Source organism: Anolis carolinensis, chromosome 6 (genome assembly GCF_035594765.1).
Source record: "Anolis carolinensis isolate JA03-04 chromosome 6, rAnoCar3.1.pri, whole genome shotgun sequence".
Lineage (NCBI taxonomy): Eukaryota > Metazoa > Chordata > Lepidosauria > Squamata > Dactyloidae > Anolis > Anolis carolinensis.
Window position 1 is genome coordinate 33,902,370 of NC_085846.1, and position 23,350 is coordinate 33,925,719.

Here is a 23,350-nt window from a genome sequence, read left to right on the forward strand (position 1 = left end):
TGTCATCAAAAGAGTTTGGTGTGTAGAACCAGCAGGATATGATGGGGGATCCCACTGGTGTTAAAAACCCGGGAGATTGAATTGGTGCCCAGCCCTCCAAGATTACTTTACCAAATGATGTAAAAGGGCTGGTACCTTAGAAACAATTGACTCATATACTTAACATCTTGATTTCCATGAATAGAGCAGTTGGGTTTCTATCCACTGCAACCTTTTTTGTATGTGTGGATGAAGGAATTTTGGCTGTGACTGGACATTTAATCTTTTAGGTTACATGCACAGCAAAGTGACCCCTTTTGCCTATAATATGGGATGTCTTCTCATTTCCACTGCTACAGATTGCTGCTGCTCCCTCTCTCCAGTTATAAGTATTTTCTTCTTGGTTGCAATTATCTCCTGTACATTTGCTGTAACTTTGTCTTCATATTTGTTTTAACTGGGGAAATAAGATGAGAAAAGGAACTTGGGTAAAAATGGGATAATTAATGAGGTCAAGATTTTTCTAAAGTTTGTGTCTTCTCAGGAGACTTCTAACACAGACGGTCACTATCACTCTCCTTCAAGCAATAACTTTGTCAAAAACATCTCCAATGTTGATGTCCTTCAGGGTTTGCAGCTTCTATCACCTTGGAATAGTAACCGTGACAGTCCCTGCAAACATGTCATAAGCCAGAAATGTATGAGAAACGTGTCCACACATTACAGAACACAATGACATACTGCTGCCAGGCTTTCTTTTTGTTCATCAAGACTGATACAAAAGAAAAGCAAGGCCACAGGGATTTAGAAGTATAGAGTGTCAGTGCTGAGAGAGTTCTGGTCTTGGAAGCTTTCACTTCACTGTAATTTGTAGAAGAAAGTTATCCGTTTATCCTGCCTAGATCTGTTCCATAGACAGGATATAGAATGTTCATCTTCTCTTTTTGAGAGGAGATGTCAACAAATGTTTACCCCATAAAAATACTCAGGAAAAATAATATAGAAAATGAAAACCAATGTATAATTCTCAGATATACAAATACTTATGACACAATTGATTGTTTTGAAGTCATCCACAGCATATAACTGTCAGTGTACCAAAATAGCACCAGCTTGAAAACAGGTTTTAGAGGGAAGTTCGATGGCTCCTCCCCCCTCCCTCCATCATGCCCAAAATCGACTGTGTTTTAATTTTACCTTGTGTTACTTACAGAGTTTCCATAGATGGTGCTGAAAGTACTATTTGCAGTTCCCACAGATTTGAACACACTGAGAACAAGCCATTCTAATCACAATTACATAGAGAACTGCCTTCAGAGAACAGGTTGTTTTAGTTTTTAGAATCCTGAGACTAAGAAAAAAGGAAAAGGAGAACACTTAATTTTTCAAAGAAAGGCACTGTGGTGTCTTCATTGCTGACTACCCCATGTAGCATCACAGGTCATTTTTTTCTACTTTCAAAGGAACTTAACTTTCCATTACAGACCATTTACCTTCCAGGAAGAGCTGCCTCTGTACTGGGAGGAAGTCAATACATAGAAAATTACAGTGGACAAGAAAGATTGATCTCTTCTCTAAAGCCAACATCAATCTTTCCTAACACTTGCTTTTACATTCTCATAGTTGTAAGGATTTCTAGTCCCATCAGAGCCGGCCCTAGGTATTTTTCAAGTGTAGGCGAACAGAATTTTGGCGCCCCCCCAAAAACAATCACTGAAAAATAAACGTTGGATAAGTGAAAATGTTGGCTAATAAGGAGGGATTAAGGAAATGCCTATTAAACATCAAATTACATTAAGATTTTACAAATTAAGCACCAAAACATCATGTTTTACAACAAATCAACAGAAAAAGCAGTCTCGACTGCGCCCCCGTATGTTTGGTGCCCAAAGCGACCACTTAATTCGCCTCATTGTTGGACCAGCTCTGATTCCCATCCTCCTCCTACTATTACCCCAAAAAACAGCTGAATTCTACATAGTTAGATTTTGAAGTGACAGTTCCATGTGAAGATAATATCGTAGCAAGCTGAATTTTTGAGATGAAAAGGTCCAAAATTAATACAACAACTTTACATTTCAATGAGCAAGATGCAAATCATATTTACAATCGCCATCCCTACCATTGACATCCAATTCCCAGTTAATTCTTTGAGAAAAACACTGAGTAATAGGCCTTGCTTTAGAGTTCTATGTTTAAGGCACTTATAAAAGCTCAGTTTAGTGGTCTGTATAAACCACCCAAACTGAGCAGTTTTGCTACATTCCTCTTATTATACATAATTTATTCGGCAGACTATTTTGCTTGTCAACAAGGACAGAACATTGAATCTTCACCCCACAATCATTGGAAATCTTATTCCAGGACTTCTCTGACTTCAGAGATTTTCCCATGGACCTTCAAGCTTGTATTTCTGGACATCTTTCCCCACAAAAAAAGAGCAAAGAAGTGAAACGGGATCTCCACAACCGTTATTTTGTTCTTCTGACAGCAATTTTTATAGCCCCACCCAATTTCAATGCAATAAATAATCAAAGAACACTGAGAATAGCAGCTCAAATCTCCCTCTCTATCACCCAAAATAGTATGTCTGCTGCTCTTGGCTTTTTCTGTATAGTTTCAAATTGAATGCCACAACAATGCAATATAAAATTTGGTATTAAAAAGTGGTGTCACTTTAAAAAAATAAACAAATATATTACTGCACTATAGTAAGATGTTCAATTAGTCTCAGATTATTATACAGTGTTCCCTCACATCGCGGGGTTAGGTTCCAGGACCACCCGCAATAAGTGAAAATCCATGAAGTAGGGACACTATTTTTAATATTTATACATTATTTTAGTAGTTATACACTATTTTAAGTCTTTATCAACCAATTGTGTGTTGATAAATCACCACCTCCTCCTCTTGTTGCCGCTTGGGCTCCTTTTCTCTCCCTTTGACTTCTCCTTCCTCCCTTTCTTAGGCTGTAAATTATAATTTTTTATGATTTATAATAGTCTTTTAGAGTTTATTGAAAAACTGCGAAACAGCGGATCCACGAAAAGTGAACTGCGAAGTAGTGAGGGAACACTGTAGTTTATAAAGCTGCCCATATCATGTAATGAATTGGGGTTTTGTTGTTCTGCATCTGATTCTTCTAGTAGCATAATCATCACAAAGATTTTTGCTACGACGCAAAATTATTTCTCCAGACTCTATTACCACATATACATTTTGATGTAACCTTGTGAAAGAACAATGTCTTTTCTGTTCTCAAGTCCAAACAAAAATTCCCTTTTTTATCACAATCAAAAACATCACAGTTTCAAAGAGAAACTCACATTCTGCCCTCAATTTCTTCCAAAACAGTATCTCACGGCTTTTCCTTAGTGTCAGTGCAAAATCCAGGATGAATATCTTCTGGTGGCTTTTCTCTACCCACCCTCTCCAGAAGTTTCAATTCTAAATAAAATAATCCAAGTAGTGGTCTCACCCTTTCTGTCTTGTAATCCAAGGAAGAGATGGAGAAGACACTGAGGAGCACTCCATTTTGTTTGCATGCCTGATGGAAATTGTCACAAAGCCCATACAGGGAACCCTTAGATCCATCAACCAGAACATGATGCAATAGTCATACATATAAAATTAATTCTGGGCCCAGGAATTAGTCCTGAGTGATGCTCAAAGGTTTCCCACACACAAAAACACTCCTGGATCATCTCAGTATAAATTTGAGCAGTATAAATTAAAGTGTATATGGAAGGGATGACATTTTTTTCTGCTCCAGGAATCAGGAATCAGCAATCCATTGTAATGCACTGTGAATCAGCCATGCGATCCAGATCTATCTTCTGTCCACCCCTGCCTTAGCCTAGCTGCCAAGAAGAAGAGGAAAAAGCAACCTCCTTGGCCTGAAGAGGCCTATATGAATTTTGCTCATTCTTACATGAATCAATAATTCACTAGTTTGTGTCCTGAGCTGCCTTCACTATGAAAATTGAAGTCTCTGGTGATGGGGAATGGCCTTCATGCAAACTCCTTGGAGCAAGTGACAGATTCTGCAAGACCGAGGTACTCCAGATTCTCCGCAGTTGGGGTTGTAGTGAAGCCATTAGTGGTGGCAACAGGAGCAACGGAGGTAGCAAAGAATTCTACTGGGTTGCTCTTGGAAGGGTCTTGATTCCAATAATAAAGATTGTCAAAGGCTTGGGATAAAGGGCCAGCCACAGGGAGGTTGCATGGCGTCAGATATTCTGGGTTTTCCACCACATTGGTGAAACTGCTGGGGAAGGTATTCTTTGGATCTTTGATGAGTCCATTCTTGCCAAAATGACCCTTTGGCTTGTCTAGGGTAGTCCCAGGTGGTCGAACAATTTTGCAGGAAGGCAAATTGTTTTCTGGCTGGTTAACATATTCTGCGGAGGTAGGAGAAAACCAAAACTGATTTTAACAAAACCATGACATAGTCTTTTTTATTTCCCTTCTCCATCCAACCAACATCATCTTTTTTGCTCTTTTGAGTCTTTTAATAATGACCCCTCAAGACTTAAGAACCAGGAACTTTAGGGGAAAAAAACATCTCAGTAAAAACACCTGGCTTGAGAAGAGTGCATATGAAAGGGATCTAGAGTCTTAGTAGACCGTATGTCGAAGATGAGTCAACAATGTGATGTACCTGCTAAACCAGCTAATGTGATTCTAGGCTGCATCAATACAAGTACAGTGTCAAGATCAAGGGAATCAGAGTCCCACTCTATTCTGCTTTGGTCAGAACTCACCTGGAATACTATGCTCAGTTCTAGGCAGCACAATTAAAAAAATATTGACAAACTGGAATGCGTCCAGAGAAGGGTGACCATAATAGTAAAAGGTCTGGAAGCCAAGCCCTATAACAGTGGTTCTCAACCTGTGGGTTCTCAGATGTTTTGGCCTTCAACTTTCAGAAATCTTAACAGCTGGTAAACTGGCTGGGATTTCTGGGAGTTGTAGGCCAAAACACCTGCGGACTCTCAGGTTGAGAACCACTGCCCTACGAGGAATGGCTTGGGGAGCTGGTTGTATTTAGCCTGGAGAGGAAAAGGTTAAGAGGGGACAAAATAGTCATGTTTACTTATTTGAAAGGATGTCATATTGAGGAGGGAGCAAGCTTGTTTTCTGTTGCTCCAAAGTCTCTTCCAACTGTATGTTTCTATGAAAAACATGAAAATCCCCTGTTCTATTTATTATTTCTTTACTGCATTTATATACCATTTTTGTTACCCAAAGTGGTTTCTAACATAATAATGGCAAAATTCAATACCAAACGATAATATCTAAACAATAACATATAGCTATGAATTAAAACCTTTAATACCATTAAAACATGAAACATAATCAACATTTAAACATTAAGACATAGAATTAAAACATCCTAGTATAAACATTAAAATCATAATCCAGAATCATAAAGCGAAGCCATTCCAATTCTCAATTGCACATAATCCCTATTCATTTCTTGCACTGCATTACTTTACTGACCTAAAGACATGGGTCAAGGCCAAGAGGGAGGGCACTGAGCTAATCTCACTGGGAAGAGAGTTCCAGAGCTGTGGGGCCACCACTGAGAATGTCCTGTCTCTCGTCCCCACCAGTCTCACTTGTGAAGGAGGTGGGACTGAAAGCAGGGCCTCTCCGGAAGATCTTAACCTCTGTGATGGTTCATAGAGGGAGATATGTTCGGACAGGTAAACTGGGCCGGAACTGTTTAGAGCTTTATAGGCTAAAGCCAGCACTTTGAATTGTGCTTGGTAGCAGACTGGCAGCCAATGGAGCTGACATACACGGCTCCGGTGAGAAATCTGGCTGCCGCCCATTGGACCAATAGAAGCTTCTAGTTCTGCACTTTGTAAATACAAATACAGTGCATATACCTGGAATGAAACCAGATGGTGAATTGTAGTTTTGGGCATCCAGATCCTCATGTTCATTAGTTGAGGGACTGGTGGGATCTTCACTGTAGCGCTGAAGAGGGCTGGACTCCGGCAGTGAGTCCTGCAATGCCTTGCTTGCTGCACAGTCTCCATCGAGCATCAAGTTAGTGAGTACAGTGTCTGGCTGTTCCGGGAGCAATGGGCCCAAATATGGGCTCTGAGCTGATTCGTCAGTCTCCTCTGCATCTGGCTGAGTCTCTGTGGCACTCTGGAAGGAAAGAAATGAATCACCTTCAGAACTGTATGTGTTCTCTAGCATCATTATTTTCTGAGTGAGATGTAATCTTACTCTGGTTGAAGGAATCCGAGGACGATAGTCAGGTGATGCCTCGCTGCTGAAGAACCCCTGGTGGGGGACCAGGTACTCTTCTGCATCCACCAGATCTTGCATGTCTTCTTCCTCTAGCAACGTGCGGTAGAAAGTGCTGTCAATGGGGCTGGCTAGACCCATCTTATCATCATTCTGTCAAAAAAAGAATAAATCAAATAAAAATAAGTATTTGTGGATTCAGGGATTCTCCCGCTGGGAGGAGGTAGGAACTGGGAAGGAATCTGCTCTATCTTTTGAATAATTCTTATAAATAAATCTGTGTGGTACATTAATATTCTTTTTCCCCCACATATTTAAATACATCAATATTTTTGGTTCTCATAATGCTGTGAAGGCTTATTGAAGGCCACCCAATGGTTTCAAGCAAGATCCAAGATATGAACGGATGATTTCCTTGTTCGCAAATCTGAATGCATTTGGTTTAATTTGATCAAAAGTCAAGAAAAAATGCTTTTTCGATGTGACAAAGGCCAAGTGAAGATATTTTGCTAAATGAGGCTAAAACCCAAACTAGCATACATTTGTATTCCATATACAAAAGCCAAATGAAGTGGCTGTTTAGTCTTTTTTCAGAATTAGGAATGGGGCCCAACTCCACCATACCTGAAGGCAGCATGCTAGTTTAAGAATGTAACGTGCCATGACATTATATTCTCCTCCATCACCAGACTATTGTTTTCTCCCAGTATTTGCTAGATGAGAAGCTACCTGACAGCTTAAATCCAGGATTTGCTCTGCAAATGGAGGGTCTCCCAATAAACCACAGAGCCAACATGATGTAGTGGCTTGAGTGATGGATTACGGCCATGGGAGACACCAAAGTTTGAATACCCATTCAGCAATTGAACCCACTGGGTGTCCTTAGGCAAGTTTCATCAACTGAGCTTCAGAGGAAGACACTGGCAAACTTTCTCAGAATAAATATTGCCAAAAAGGGCCCATGATAGGGTTGCCATATGTTGGAATCAACTTGAAGGGCATAACAACAACAAATCATTGTGTTAATGCACATCCTATGCTGAACACATAGCCACACTGTCTGGAATCAGGAGAGATGTCAACTATGAGCTTTCTCTGCAGTTAAGAGTGCTGGGCATAAAAATATCAATTGCAATTTTACACAGTGAGTAGCACACAGACACATAGGGTCTGCAATCCTGTCATATAAGTCATGACCGGCCTGCTCTGTGAGAATTTTGCTATGTAATAAGTAGTCAGGACATGAAGTTCCTCCAAAAGTCAGCTGTGAATTGCTTTCTTTGTAACTTAAGAAGCATATCAGGTGATGATGTTCCTTAAGGAAACAGTGACTGACATCATAAAAACTGTAACACTTCTCAGATTTCACTGCTTATTTGCTTTTGATGCCATAGTGCTAGGGACAGATGGTACTTCCTGGAAAGAGATGGTTCCAGAGGATTGAAGCAAATGAACTAAGCCACATATTTGAAAGGCAGCAGACAACAACAACAACAACATGCATGCCTGCATACATCTGTACATATGACAAGAGTCAATCCAACTTGGAATAAAATATCTTTGCTCTCCAAAATCTATCTGGTCCTAGAGGAGCAAAATCTAGTTCACTGAATTTCAGTCCATATAGTATTATATACAGTATAAAGTGTGTATATTCAGAAACTTCTACATACCAAATCTGGTACAAAATGTGCCTTTAGTCCAACAACTAGTTTCTAGCACATCTTCTAGCACAGTGGTAGCAGCTGTATTGATGTTTTTGCAGTACAGCACCCATCAGCCCTACCAGTATAGCTAATGGTGCAAGATTATGGGAGTTGTAATTTATCAGTATCTGGAGGGCCAAACACTCCAGGCACAGATGTGACCAGTTGCCACAAACAACTGGATTAACAAGAGGTTCGTGTTTTTCTTTCCTCACAGCAATCATTTTGGAGATACCTAGCTGGGAAAATAATGCACTAGATAAACTCTGTCTAATCTGGTAGGAGGTTTTGTAACCTTACTGATTCTCATCTTTTTACCCCACTTCCACCCCACTTTAACAGCAATATCGTTACTGGAGAAAACTCCACATGGCTCAAACCTTTCACGGATAAATCAGGCTATTTTCTCACCTGAATAACCACAAAACGCTGTGGATCTCTGGCCATACGAGTGAACTCCGTGACCAGTTCTCGGAACTTAGGCCGGCATTCTGAATCAATCATCCAACCTGTGGGGAAAACACAGCACAAGTGTTCCCTCCAGTGCATCAGATCAAATTAAGAATTTATGAGAAAAGAGAACTTATTTTCTCCTAATGAGACAGAGAAGGCAGTAAAAGCAAGCCGCTTTCAGCTATTTAATGAACTAGTAGGTATCAAGAAAGAATTAAGGAAAATTTAAAAGTTTTTGGAATCTCAAATTATTTCTTTCCCCATCATAGAAAAAGCATACTTAGAACCCTGCCTTTTTTCTAGTGTGTTAGGCCAAATCGTATTCACAAAACACTACTGTATGTAGTATTCTAAAACTCAGTATTTATAGGACTATACTCTGACATGAATTCTGCTGGTTACTAAATTGGGCATTGAAATGGTGTATCAGCACTCATAGGTAAATTCGACTGCTACAGTAAGCCTATTTTAGTAAAGGCTATCAACAGGATTCTTGCCTCGCCATGAAAAATTATAATTACAGTCCAAATTTTGTGTCCAGAAAAGCTGATTTCTTGTAAATTGGGAAAACCTGATTCATTTCTGCCTAATATGTTCTGCAATGTTTGTAATTTCAAATCATTTTTCTTGGTTTTTCTCTTCATAAGAGGACAAGGAGCTACACATGATGCTATGGACCTATCCTTCAACAGCAAAAAAATAGATGCCTAAAAATCCAGCTGGAGTTGTCCATACAATACTGTAAAGGTTGGGAATTTTATTTTTAAAACAGAAGCAGAGATGATAAAAAACTCAATACTGGGCAAAATTTTATTCCACGCTTTTCTACATTCATATGGAATGGCATTGCTTATAAATCTCTGAATATGTGCAAGCAAAACTTTGAACATTTATTTACTAGCTTTTCCAATCAAACAATCAATGCACTGAACACAGCTAGAAAATAAAAGTGGTCTATCTCACTCTCAAAAGAATGCAAGCAATCTCACCGGTCCTCGCCGTCAAAAGAAATTACAGCTGAATGAAATACAATCTCAAGGATGCCTATCTTGTTAGATGAAAGTATGCCAGAATATATCAAGTTGCCAGGCTTCTCTTCTAGCTTTTTTATTACAAGGCTGCTGGGAAGCAGATGCAAGCAAGATTATTACTGTGCCCTTATACAACTCTTCTACCTTGTATGCCAAAATCAAGAAATACCCCTGGTAACATACATTTCACCATAATCATGTAAACATCAATGGTGCAGATGGGGGGCTGCGGCAGCCTCTCTCCTTTCTCTAGCAGATCAGGGATCTCTCGGGCTGGGATGCCATCGTATGGTTTGGCACCAAATGTCATCAGCTCCCATACAGTCACACCTGGACAGAAAATGGAAGTGGCATCAAGCATCAGTCCAGTTTTTGAAATGGGAGTGAAAGATATGGACAAAGAATGGGAGGCCTGGCTTACCATAGCTCCACACATCACTTTGGTGAGTGAATCGCCTGCGCAAGATGGACTCCAATGCCATCCATTTGATGGGCACCTGGGCAAGGCAAAACAACACCGCAAAGATTACCATGTTGCCAGGAATCTGTCTATCCGGATGGTTCCAAGCAGTAGCTAATCATGGGAATGTTTTCAAAGAGCGAATGTGTGTATGCATCCGGCATCAGCCTAGTTCTCAGAGAGGGGGTAAGTCTATGCTTGGACTGTTTCAGTTCAAACTAGAGATTGAGAGAGGAGGGGACAGAACTGGCCACTCCTCAATACAAGACTTTATCTGCATTTTTAAAAAGAATTCTACTTTTTCACAATAGACTCTTTTTTGAAGTAGCATTTGAGCCTGCATGTATGATTAGACATTGTATGGTACACATACAGGTTCATCTATCTTAATATTGTTTAGAATAGGGATAAGCAATTTCAACAGATCTAAGGTCAATATTTCTGCTCCTGGGATCTTCAAAAGACCACCAGTAAAAGTGTGAAATCTAATGATTAATCTAATGATTCTATCTTTATATTGCTGCTGCAGTCCCCCCCACCTATGAAATTTGACTGAATTGTATTGGTAGTTGTTTGATATTATTACTGTTGTATTAACTTTTGTTTTAACTTTTGTTTTATTACCTTATTGTGTTTTAACCTGTGTATATTGTGCTAATGTATTTGTGTTGTTACTTTTGTAACAACGTGAGCTGCCCCGAGTCGGGGAGATGGTGGCAGGGTATAAAGTTTTATTATTATTATTATTATTATTATTATTATTATTATTATTATTATTATTATTATTATTATTATTATTATTATATTAAATAATAACAAACAAAATAAAGCAGTTGGAGGCAAAATTGGTTTTGGAAACTTTAAAAAAATACATTAGCATAGTGCAGTGGGGCTCCAGATTCTAATGAAAGAATGAATTACTGCTGAAGACAGAATGGCTCTTTGTCTTTCTTTCCACACTTTACTTTCACACTCAAGACGACCAACTGGTCCAAAGTCACCCAAGTTAAATTCAAATGAATGCAGAAGAAAAGCTGTATCTCCCATGTATTAGTACAATATTTTAACCATTACGTCACGCTGGCGCGATCTCACCAGTTAAACAACCCAGTGTTAAATGTGTTTTAGGTTTGTCTTCTACTTGGTCCTACCTTTCCTCCATCTGCATGATATTCTGTCTCGTCAATGTCCAGCAGTCGGGCCAAGCCAAAATCCGTGATCTTCACATGGTTTGGACTCTTCACCAAAACATTCCTGGCAGCCAAGTCTCGATGGACCAGACGGACTTCCTCCAGGTAGTTCATACCCTGAGAAGGAAGAGACAAAAGTCTGTTGGCTTCCCTCAAAGATAAGCCAAGGGAAATTATCACTGGAACTCTTTAAAATATGTAAATAATGCAGATGTTGCTTGCACGTGCATCTTCAGCCCATCTACTGAAATGTGGGTGCAATTAAAATTAACTTTTCTTTTTAGTAACTTTTGCACAAACTTGCTAAACAACATCTAGATTAAAAACAAATCAATCCAAGACATACTTGAAAAAAAAGAAAAGAAAAGCCAAACCAATCTCCAACTAATAACATTTCCTTCAACAGCAGGCACAAAAGAGGACAACCTCAGCCATACTACTGTTTCACAAATGGAGAATGAGTTGCTCTCAAATAATGCTGAACTATATTTCCTATTATCCCTATGAAGCATAGTCAATATAAGGAAATATGTGAGCATAGTCCAACACCTGAAGAATAGCACTAGAAAGTATTAACTGAACTGGAAAAGAGTAAGCTTTTCAGCCGAAGCCTTCTAAAAACAAAGTATGTTTTCTGCCACTTATTTGTGAGTGTTCCCCAAATGTATACATACCCTATATAAATGTTCGTCAAATAATCAATCTAAAAAAATAAACCTTAGTGAATTTATCCATGAGTCAATGTTAGTATTGTACCTTAACTTCTATAAAAAAAAGAAAAGAAAAAAAGAACCAGATAAGAGTTTAGTTTGTCCCAGGAGAACTTAAGAGCACCAAGTTCCTCTACTTTCTCTGCTATGGCACCACCTCTGGCCTTTTTGAGAGTCTAGGTGAGGAAGTGGCCATGAGGTAGAATTAGTGTTTTCCCTTCTCTGTGGAACGCTTTCGACTTATATACGGGTCATATAAAATCCATTTTTTTTACTCACAAACCTGCAGGAAGTGTAAGTAAGTGGTAAAAAAAGAATGATAGTTGCATGCATATTCAGAAGAATAAGGAAGCTCATGTAAAAGAGGAGGGAGGAATGCAGAAGTTTTCAGATTGCTGACATATTCCCAAGGTCTCAGCCTCTGTACTAAGGCATGTGGTATGTACTCAGCTATTCCTTTACTGCTGTGAAAGAAACAACTATGATGTCACATAGCAGCTACTCCAATTAGACTGCTGCAGTTGTCAGACAAGCTCCACCAGCCGAAATCCTCTTTTAGGTAGCCAAGACAAGTGCAGAAACCACGTTTGATCATGAATCCACCAACATCACCAGCCATCCCTAGTCTACTTCTCATCAGCTGGTAAACTTGTGGCTTGCATAAGTTAGACGTAACAGTACTATTGTCTTGTTTGTTTATTTTTTATTGTGGCTCTTTTAAGAGAAGGAAGAAAATATGAGAGGATACAGTAGAACATACTGATAGATCCAAGACCTGCAAACCACATGTAGGTGAGGATCCCACTATTCTGACTCGGTAGCCCACTCCCCACCCCCTGAAAGATGGTTTGAAAGATGAATATTAGTAATGATTGATCCCAGGCCTGGCAAAAATGTTGCTATGTCCAAAGGAGCATCACCATGAAATCCAACTGTTGCCTTGCAGCTCCGCCTACCTTTGCTATCTGCACACACCAGTTCAGAAGGTCCTGGGAACCAATACGGTCCTTGTTCTCCCGCACATAGTCCAGCAGGCAGCCGTAGGGCATGAGCTGAGTCACCAGCTGCACCGTGGAAGTGAGGCAGATTCCCAGAAGCCGAGAAACATATGGGCTGCCCACACCTGCCATGACATATGCCTCCTGGGAAAGGATCAAGGGAAGCAATTGAAAATGTTAGATGTCTCCTTTGGAAATTGGAGGGGATGAAAAACTCCACAGGGGAGAAACATGAAGGATATTCTGGAGGGAAGGATTATAGTGCCAACTGCACACCACTCAGAAAGACTCATAATGCCCTCCCCACTCACATCCAATATCTCCTTGTTTGCTTTGGGCGAGGTGTTTTCTCGCAAGACTTTGATGGCCACTGGGATCTTCACGTTCTCACCATCTGGAATCCAAACACCCTGCACAGACGATCAAGAGAAAGACCATGTGATTAAATACACTAATGTAAGGAAACTGCATAAATATAATGCAAACACTGGGCTAAAACCAAATATGAAAGAACTTGTTATGTTCACACACAGACAAAGGATCTAACTCAATACACTGCATGATAGTTTGCCCACCCATAAACCTTGCTATTCTGCAGAATTATGAACAATGAGAAATCTACCATAATGTAACATGTTTTTCCACCGACAGTTTTAAGCAAAAGGATGCACACATGCTTCAATATATGGTGAAGAAGGACCATGGCTGATTAAGGATGATGGGAGTTATCACAGGCCAATGGATCTAGAGAGCAAAAGGCTGGAGAATGGCTTGTGGAGACACTCACAGTGGATGCTAATCCATGTATCAAGTGGTAGAAGCTCCTCCTTTGGAGACCTTTAAACAGAGGCTAGATGGCCATCTGTCAGGGGTGCTTTGATCCCTGTTTTAGTCTCCTGTTTTTAATACTTTATGCTGTATGTTGATTACTATGATGGTTTTATTGATATTGATGTTTTACTGTTGGAATAATTGTTTTATCGTTTTATGGTTGTATGTTTCGGGCTTGGTCCCCATGTAAGCCGCTCCGAGTCCCCACCTGGGAGATGGGGCGGGGTATAAAAATAAAGTTATTATTATTATTATTATTATTATTATTATTATTATTATTATTATTTGATTGTGCAGGGTAGGGGGTTGGATTAGATTACCCATGTGGTCTTTTCTGACTCTATGATTCTATCATTTTAAGCAGAACTTGAGAACTGACTCAAATAAGAAACACACAGTGATTCACATTTTGTTCAAAATGATCAGTTTCAGCTCCCATTCAAGTTTTTTAATAGGCAACATGCAAGGCATTCAGTCAAAGTGTACTTTGAACTACAGATTTTAAGCACAACTTTGTCAATCTTGGTACAGGATGACATCTTACCAGAGACGCAAAACACATTCCCAAACATGCTCCTAACAAAAAGGATCACGTTTGACAAATATCCTATGGAAAACAGGGAAAATGCAAATGTTTCCTTGAAAAAAAGTTTTTAAAAGGACCAGGGATATGATCCCTGCCTCTCTGGGAAGAATTTTGTGGTCTTCAAATTGGCAAAACAATTTTCCAGTTACAGATATTTAACCAATCAGTTTCTATTCTTCTCACCTTGTACACTGTTCCAAAAGCACCGGACCCCAACACCTTGACTTTTTTCAATTCCGTCTCCTTGAGAATACGCATCTGAGCCTGGTTTGGCAGAGCTCCACTCGGTGTCAATGGCTCCACCAACTAATTAAAGCCACAGAAAGAGAGCAGGAGAAGGAACCAAGATCAGGAGAGAAACAGAGGTAGCATTTTCCATCAGTCAGTCTCACATGCAAAAAAGAAATGAAATAATTCTGTTAACATGAAAAAGAAATGGGGGGGGGGTAGTGCTATGTACCTCTTCGGGGATAATTCAGGAGATTGCTCCTTCAGAACTATTTCAACCTGTTTTACGTATATGATGTAGAGAATCTAAAATCTATCTCATTCTGTATTTGGCTTCAAACACTGGTGAACAATATGTCTCTGGCATGTTCACATGCAGGGCATAAAGGAGCATTTTATGGGGATATTATATTCGTTTTTTAAACTTGTATTTGTTTTTAAAATGTTTTATAGTATTTTAAGTAGTTTTAATTGCCTCAAATTTTTATTGTGAATATTTCTTAATTGTTTTTGGGTCCCGCTCTGGGAGAAAGGCAGCATACATATAAAACAACAACAACCTGCCTTGTTTCTTGTTTGCCCTCTAGCAATTCATATTCACGGGACATGGAATTTTCACTTAGGTAAACTAAATATACAGAACCTATGGTACCTGGAAGTTTGAGAGACAATTAAAATATTTAAATAAATAAATAAATAAATGAAGAAGCAATATAAATAAAAATGTACATGGGCACATTTCCCACAAGAATGGGAGGGAGTCAACTTTTTAATTGCAGGAGCACTCTTTTAAGAGACTGTAAGTCCAACCTGGGTGAGAAACAGTTTTGGATTTACGAGATCTTGTATTTTCAGTGCAACCAACCTCAGTCTCCTGAAGAAGACGGCGCATTGTGTGTTTCCTTTCTTGCTGCTTCCGCCGGTTGATGCAAACAATGATGATAAGCAAGAGGACCAGGGCAAGGGCAGCTCCCACCACCCCAGCTATGATGGAGGTAGCCTGGCTGAAAATGGAGGAAAGAAAAGAAAAATAAGTAGTTTAAAAGGTAGGGATGGCTCACCAATTACACTCTGGGTGGAAATCAGCTCTCAGGGTGATTTTACCTCCTCAGCATTTGGAGCAAAGGGAAAAGCAAAGAAGATGCACACAGAATGTTCCACCCGTGATGTTTGAGAAATTCCATACGTCTCCTTCCCTTCTCCCTTTTCATGGTTTCAGATGCATATGGACAAAAAAACTACCCTGTTGTATGATTATTAATAAGTATATAATAAGGATTATGAGCTAATAAGCTACTTAATACTGTCATTTTACTTTTCTGACTCTCCTGAGAATCTTTCCCAATTTGTCCATTTATTATTTTATGAGAACTCACAGCACACCCAAACGCTTTGTATTTCTTAAGCAACAGCCCTGAAAGATTCTCTGTACAGACAAATAGACTCGGAACATACTTTCGTTTATAAAATTTCAAAAAAAAAACTAAAAGCGAAGGCTTTCCAGAATGGTTGTTTGCATTAGTGTTCTTTTTCTTCTCTGCAAATGTGTGCCATCAACCATTCCAATGTTTGACACCTTCTAGGTGCCCCTCTTCCCACATACACAATGGCCAAAGTCCCAGACCAAGCAAATGGAGGGCAACGTTCACCCTGTGCAATTCTTTCTCCATGCCTTATTTATGTCTCCCTCTTTTCTTTTCTTTTTTGGATGAGGTGCAAAAAGGTTATTCCCTAGCCCTTTCCACCCTGTCAAAAATTATCTTTCCTATCCCTTTCCTGTTTTAAGCTCCAAGAGGGACAACTTCTGCTGGTTCCCAACTTGGGAGAGTAAAGAGACTATTCAGGCACTGTGTTGTTGAAGGCTTTCATGAACATAATCACTGCTAATCAAGGTGATCAACTGCAACATTCACACTTGCCTCCAACAGACAACTGTTCTTTCTCCCACCCTGGACATACCACAGATATATAAACCCCACTTGCCTAGTTTCCAACACACCTCATAACCTTTGAGGTTGCCTGCCATAGATGCAGGCAAAACGTCAGGAAAGAATGCTTCTGGAACATGGCCATACAGCTCTGAAAACTCACAGCAACCTTATTCAGGCATTGACAAACCAGTTCATCACAGTTCAGAGGAGAAAGGAAATAGGTGTACCCTTCTCTTCCTTCACCTTAGACCTGTCTCCCCATTTCTCCTGATAAATTATAAGAGCAGCAGGCCATTTCGAGGCTTGACAGATGTAGAGAGAGTTGGAAAAGACCCTTTCCAAACAGCTATAGGATAGCACACACACACATAAGTCTCTAACAGGATTCCACCCAATATGTCTTATGTACACCATCTTAAGACATAAAAAGAAAAAGTCCAATACCCAGGTTTCTGATCCACGGGGCAGCCTAATTCATCTCGGGCTGCGCAACTGCAAAGAGAAACACTAGTCATGTCACATAAACAATACATTTACGAAACATTGGTTTAAATGTTCAGCAAAGATGACAAGTGTGGGACACCATGACTGCCTCAAAGCCCTATTTTTACAATTCACACTAGTTATAATTGTGCTCATTTCAATTTACCTTTCAGTATAATGAATTTTATTGGGTTGAAATGACCAATAAATACACATGCAGTCAACTACAGACTATGTGGCCCAAAAAGTATTAAAAATGAGGAAAGGAAGTCAAGAATACATCTAGATAAATGAATTAGGAAGTACAAGCAAACTAAACTGACTGTCCCCTGCAAGCAGTGGGCAAAATATTACTTCTATAGAAATTGAGAAATTGAATTTGAATTGAGAATAAATATTTTTCTGTTTTAAAAAAAGGATTAAAGCGATTGAGAATTAATGTTCACAAAGGTTTCTTCCTGTAAAGCTATAAACAACATGCCGAAGGATTTTCCAAAAGGCTTCACTGGTCTTTTATAACAATGGTGGGCAACAGAGCAGGGCTATGGGAGAATTCCCTCCAGCTCCCCGTATGTATCTCAATTTGACAAATTGCCTCCAGTTTCCTATTTCAAAATGATGACCAGAAATGATGCTGTGCCACTTATTGTTGCCATTTTAAGAGGGACTCTATGGGAGAAAGGTTATTATGGAAAAAGGCTTGCTACTATCCACTGTTCCCATAGTCATGCACAGTCCAGGGATGTGTCCCCCATATTGGATCTATATTTCCTTGGTAACTTTGCCCATTTTCTGTGAATGCCTAACATGTATTTCTAAATGCTGAAGTGGAATTTTAAAGTATTGTAATGCTGAAAATTTGGGGGCTAAAGAAATGTGAAAATGGGAAGGTCAGACTTCCCTCCTTCCCCTATAGCACTATGTAACAAAACTGGAAAAAAATCTTTCCCTGGTTTGAAAGTTGTTTCCTGTTTAATGTGTGGTATTTACTTTGATACTTAATTTGAAAGTAGTTGTTATACCCCAAAAACTTCATTTTTGTGGCTAAGACAAACTATGTTGAGACTCTATTAGATATTCATTGAAAAACTGTAGCATAATGTGCTGCAGGGAGTCCCAAAAAAAGCAAAGTTTTTGCAGTTCAATAATTTTTTTCCATGTTTTTCCATGTCATTTCCAATGAGGAAATGACATTTATAACCCAGGAAAAAAAATCGTGTTGCATAGTGTAGTACATTGCTAGGGCAGGGAATTGCCAAGTACAGGCAGTCCCTAAGTTACAAACAAGATAGATTCTGTAGGTTTGCTCTTAAGTTGAATTTGTATGTAAGTCACAACAAGTACATTTTAAAGTGTAACTCCACACACACACATGTGCTTTGGATAACATAGGAAAGAGTTAACACCCTTGTAGAGTTTGTTTTGCTGTCTGTCCCTCTGTTCAGAAGGTTTCACCTCACTTTCCGTCCCTGTGACAATTGGATTTTGAAAAAAATTGGCTTGTTGTGGAAACAAGGGTTGGTGAGAAAGGTTCAGCGGAGACACCTTTTCCCCATGATAACTCTTTCAGGGGTGAATTTCTCTTCCTAGAGGTAGATTTATCTCACTTCCTATTCTCTCACCTTTGTTCTTAAATATGAGTTGTAAGTTGGGGACTGTCTGTACTGGGAAAAGGAGGTAATTTCACATTTCTAGTACAGATTAGTTCTCAGCAGTTCTTCTTCCCCAGTTTCCACCGACTTTTACTATAATATGCCAAGAACCGCTTAAGGTTGATCCGCACTATGACCTCAATCCTGCTAAAAACTCACGAATGTGTGCAGTTGATTGGACAAAACTGACAAATGGCTTCATCATCAGCATATTTCCAGATGGGAACAAAAGAGTTATCCATCTTCACACCACTGGGACACCGCTCCACACAAGAAAGGCCATCTTTGTAATGAGCACAAGCCATACATTGATCTGCTTCCTAAAAAGGAAAAAGAAATGGGGTCAGGAAAGACTTTCCATTAGGTGCAATGGGAGTGTACACAAGCATTTCAGCTAATGTATTCAGACTAAATCTCAGCTTGTTGTTTTACCATACAGGTTCACCAGGTGCTGACATGACCATAGACGGACATGAGCTACAAATCAGGAGAAACTCAGCTGACTTGATAGGAATCTAGGAATCTGGAGTCACCAAGTCTGGAGCTGTTGCAAAGTTGCCTCAGGAACTTAGTGCTGTTGTTATACATTTCATAACCTATGAAGGAAAGAAGTTATGCAACTGGGATATGCAGCAATATTGTGGGCTCTAAGGACAGCCCACTGATTCCAGTTAAAAAGTTAAGCTCACGTTGAACCTTCTCTCATTAAACACAACAATGCTTCAAAGTGTTTCCCTTCGGCTGGATCGTGTTCCCAATATGTGTAAGAAAAGGCTTCTTACTTCACTGCCTGCGAATGAGTCTTTCTAATTAAGCTTACACAACCTTGCCGATAACAGCCGAAGTCTTTACCCAAATACCATTCTGTGCTCTTCTAAACAAAAGAAGAGAAAACACAATGACTATGTCAACTGTCCCACAGATCTTATATCAACCTTCCTCAATAGGGTGTCATTCAAAATGTAGTTTATTATGACTAATATTTTACTCATTTACATATGCTTTTTCTGAGCTCTGGGACTCAAGGAGGCTTGAAATATTAGAACTGATACAGGCGAATGGTGTAGCTATTTAAGTGCTGGACAAGAACTCTGGAGGCCAGGGCTTGAATGAGTGGCTTTGAGAAAGTCACTCTCTCTCAGCCTTAGAGGGAGGGCAAAATAAATCTCCTCTGAACAAACCTTGCCACGAAAAACCCAAGATAGCTTCACCTTAGGATCATCAAAGTTGGAAACAACTTGATAGTACTCAACAACAACAACAACACTCACAAAACAAACAAAAGGAAAAATATAAACCATAAATCTCCAGTGATCAAACTATAATATCAAACTATCAGTCCTTTCAATTAACTCCAATTTATAGCAACTCCAAGGCCTCTTCCACACAGCTGAATAAAATCCCACATTTTTTTTTTTTGCTTTGAACTGGAATATATGGCAGTGTGGACTCAGATAACTCAGTTCAAAGCAGGTATTGTGGGATTTTCTGCCCTGATATTCTGGATTATATGGCTGTGTGAAAGAGCCCTAAATCTTCTTGACGAGGTTGATTCAAAGGAGGTTTGATTCCTTTTAAGGAATCCAACACTCAAACCACAACGACTCTAGTCTAAACTATAAATAATAACTATTAAACTATAATTATCAACTACCAACTGAAAGAGCATGTAGTATAGTTTTGGGCAAGGAACACATTTCCAAATCAAGAAAACAATAGGAATCTGCTTTGAATGAATGGGAAACTCTAGGACAGGGGGAAGGTAGTTTAGAATTGACTTTAAAGCACATAAAAGCAACAGCAAAGATGACATCCTAATGAGGCCGAAACAATGGCCAAATAGTTAAGCCCCTGAAGACAGATACATGGACTCTGCAATTACAGCTCTTTACAACTCTCAGCCTCTTTAGCCAGTATGACTAAGGGCCCTTCCACACAGCCATATAACCTAGAATATCAAGGCAGATAATCCACAATATCTGGAACTGGAATATCTGGGTCCACACTGCTATATATTCCAGATCAATGTGGATTTTATACAGCTGTGTGGAAGGGCCCTAAACCTGGAAAAGGTGGTTCTAGATAATAAAGCTAGACCTGTTCAGATACAAATAGTGCAGGCAGAATGAGTCTTTTCTCTTTTACCATCAGGTCTACAACTTGTATAATGTATAAACAAGATTCATTTCCTCTTGTACCTGAAAACCGAACATCTAGGTCACTTTTGTTTAAACATTTGCTTTTGTTAACAAATGCTCAATCAAGTTTCAATTTTTTTATGTTCTAGAAGAAACCAAAATTTCACATCCAGCATAACTACTTTTAAGTTATGTAAAAATAAACAAGCTTCTAGATTTCATGGCACTGAAAAAAAAAACTGAAAGGATATTCATTTTCAGACCATAGACCATTAGATTAAATAATCCCTAATCGAAAAAGAAAAAAATGTAACGATTACATTTGCATATAATTTATATTGTCTTTGTTCTAAAATGGGGCCTACGCCTATTGTGTTTATGTTGATGTCCTAAGGGCACTATATCCTCTGATCCTGAAAGCGAAGCAGCATCAAGGTTTGTATGTACTTGGGTGGGAGACCACCAACGAATACAAGGTGCTGGAGGCTATATTCCAGAGGAAGGAACTGGCAGCACCAAGTCTGAATATTCCTTGCCTAACAAAACCTTATGAAAAATACATGGGGTCTCGATAAGTCAATAGGTGACTTGAAGGTTTATACATACACAGCATTTATCACAGACATAATCTTATAAAAGAGAGACAGAGAGAAAAGGATTCTTCTAAAATTTTGCCTATATATATTTTGAATGAATATATATGTATGCATATTATATTATTGATTCTGTGAAAAGTTGGTTAATTAACTAATATTGCATGTATGTTTTTGTTTCATGTTTATTATTTTTTATTATGTTTAATTTGTTGTATGGTTTCTTTTGCTATGTTGGAAACTGCCCTGAGCCCTGTCAAGGAGATAGGGCAGTATATAAATAAAGTTTTATATTTTTATATTATGGTGCAGTCCTTATGGTCACCAAACACAACAGAATCATGACAACAAAATACAAAAGGCAGAACACAGAAATATCAAATAATCATGAAAATTTGAATATAACCATAAACCTAGAGGTATAACTCAGTTAACAAAGGAGATTTGTTCCTGAGCATTCTTCCTTTAACATAAATCTCAAAAACACAGTTTCCTACATCACTAAAAAGAAGTGCAACAACATGAGTACTAAACACGCTAGTTTTTATGACATGACAGGACTCTTGGTCACTTTTGCTTCAAAAAACAACCGTGGCTTTGCAAATGGCTCCAATAGCATTCGCAGCAGATCCTCCAGTAAACATAAGCAGAAAAGACAGTGTGGAAAGAATTCCTTGTTAGGAAAAAGTCTGGAATCTGTTGCTGTAAAACCATATGGAAGTAGACGACAACCAACAATTCCTTGCAGAACATTTTCAGCTTGTTGAGCATAATAACCATTTCTTTTTAAATTTTATGGGTGTGATTGCAAAACAGACAAATAAGTGTGTGCACCTCGTAGCAAAGGGTAGAAAAAGAAATATGGAAGCAGGAAAGGCAGCTTCAAAGTATAACAAAGTATAACCCTCCCACAGTCCCTGTCCTTACCGAGCCATTGCAGGACTCCGTTCCATTTTGGGGCATGCACTCTGGATGACAGGGAAAGCACCGTGTCCCACTGACATATTCTCTGATATCTCTGCAAGGAAATGTATTGAAAAATTAAATCAATCCACAATTTAGCTAGTTTTATTTCTTCTCCTCTTGGCTTCCTTTTATGTCCCACAGCACCACTGATTTTGCAATCTGCAACCCGCTTGTACAGTTATCATCAATACAGTGTTCCCTCACTACTTCGCGCGGTTCACTTTTTGCGGATTTGCTGTTTCGCGGTTTTTCAGTAAACTCTAAAAGACTATTATAAATCATAAAAAATTACAATTTACAGCCTAAGGAAGGGAGGAAGGAGAAGCCAAAGGGAGAGAAAAGCAGCCCAACCGGCAACGGGAGGAGAAGGACAATTGGTTGATAAAGACTTAAAATTGTATATAACTGCTAAAATAATGTATAAATATTAAAATAAATATAGTGTCCCTACTTCACGGATTTTCACTTATTGCGGGTGGTCCTGAAACCTAACCCCAGCGATAAGTGAGGAAACACTGTATAACTTTATCATCCAAGTGTGTGAGTCTCCCATCCCTTATCCAAAATGTTTTGGACCAGAAGTTTTTTAGATTGGGACTTTTTTTTCCAGTTTTAAAATACCTGTATTTTCATATGCTCAACATCCTAAGAAGATAAACATTTATTTTGGGAGGAGGGAGAATTATCAAGTTTCCAGATCTTATTGTGGGACAGAGTCATTTTCTCCTGAACACCCAAAGGACCACTTTCCTCCCTGCCACAGTATTTTCCACCCCAATGCTAAGCAAAATTGGTTCCTGTTCCTGCTTCCCCTTTGCAACATACCCATCCAGAATGTTGCAGGTCTCTACACATTCCTTTCCACGCAGAAAGCCATTACAGGTCCTGCACTGGGTTGCTCCTGGTCCCCAGCAATGTCCCTCGGAGCACAATGGGAAGCACACCTGACCTTGGAGTTCTGTGCAGAGAGGATAAAAAGAGTTAACTTGTATTCTATTATTATGCTTGCCAGCAAAAGAATTTCTTTTGCAAAATGCAGAACTTAGTTCAAGGAAGCATTTTATCCTTTTTTATTTTTATGATTAGTATTTTTAAAAACAGATTAAAATAAAACCTACATACGAACATGCAAAAAACAAAACAACAACAAA

At 39.1% G+C, this 23,350-nt stretch overlaps 1 protein-coding gene across 1 annotated transcript in view; it reads right to left on the minus strand.

The window, feature by feature from the left end:
* Window positions 1-979: 979 nt before the first annotated feature.
* erbb2 (erb-b2 receptor tyrosine kinase 2) overlaps window positions 980-23,350 on the minus strand; it is a 70,205-nt gene continuing 47,834 nt past the window's right edge. The window contains exons 13-27 of the mRNA XM_062984058.1: window positions 23,025-23,157; window positions 22,161-22,251; window positions 18,662-18,822; window positions 16,812-16,859; window positions 15,302-15,440; window positions 14,392-14,514; window positions 13,103-13,201; window positions 12,750-12,935; window positions 11,045-11,200; window positions 9,855-9,930; window positions 9,617-9,763; window positions 8,361-8,458; window positions 6,223-6,396; window positions 5,874-6,141; window positions 980-4,379 (exon numbers count right to left, since the gene is read on the minus strand). Coding sequence (XP_062840128.1) covers window positions 3,991-4,379; window positions 5,874-6,141; window positions 6,223-6,396; window positions 8,361-8,458; window positions 9,617-9,763; window positions 9,855-9,930; window positions 11,045-11,200; window positions 12,750-12,935; window positions 13,103-13,201; window positions 14,392-14,514; window positions 15,302-15,440; window positions 16,812-16,859; window positions 18,662-18,822; window positions 22,161-22,251; window positions 23,025-23,157 — 2,288 coding nt within the window. The 3' untranslated portion in view covers window positions 980-3,990. The remainder of the gene's footprint in view (window positions 4,380-5,873; window positions 6,142-6,222; window positions 6,397-8,360; window positions 8,459-9,616; window positions 9,764-9,854; window positions 9,931-11,044; window positions 11,201-12,749; window positions 12,936-13,102; window positions 13,202-14,391; window positions 14,515-15,301; window positions 15,441-16,811; window positions 16,860-18,661; window positions 18,823-22,160; window positions 22,252-23,024; window positions 23,158-23,350) is intronic.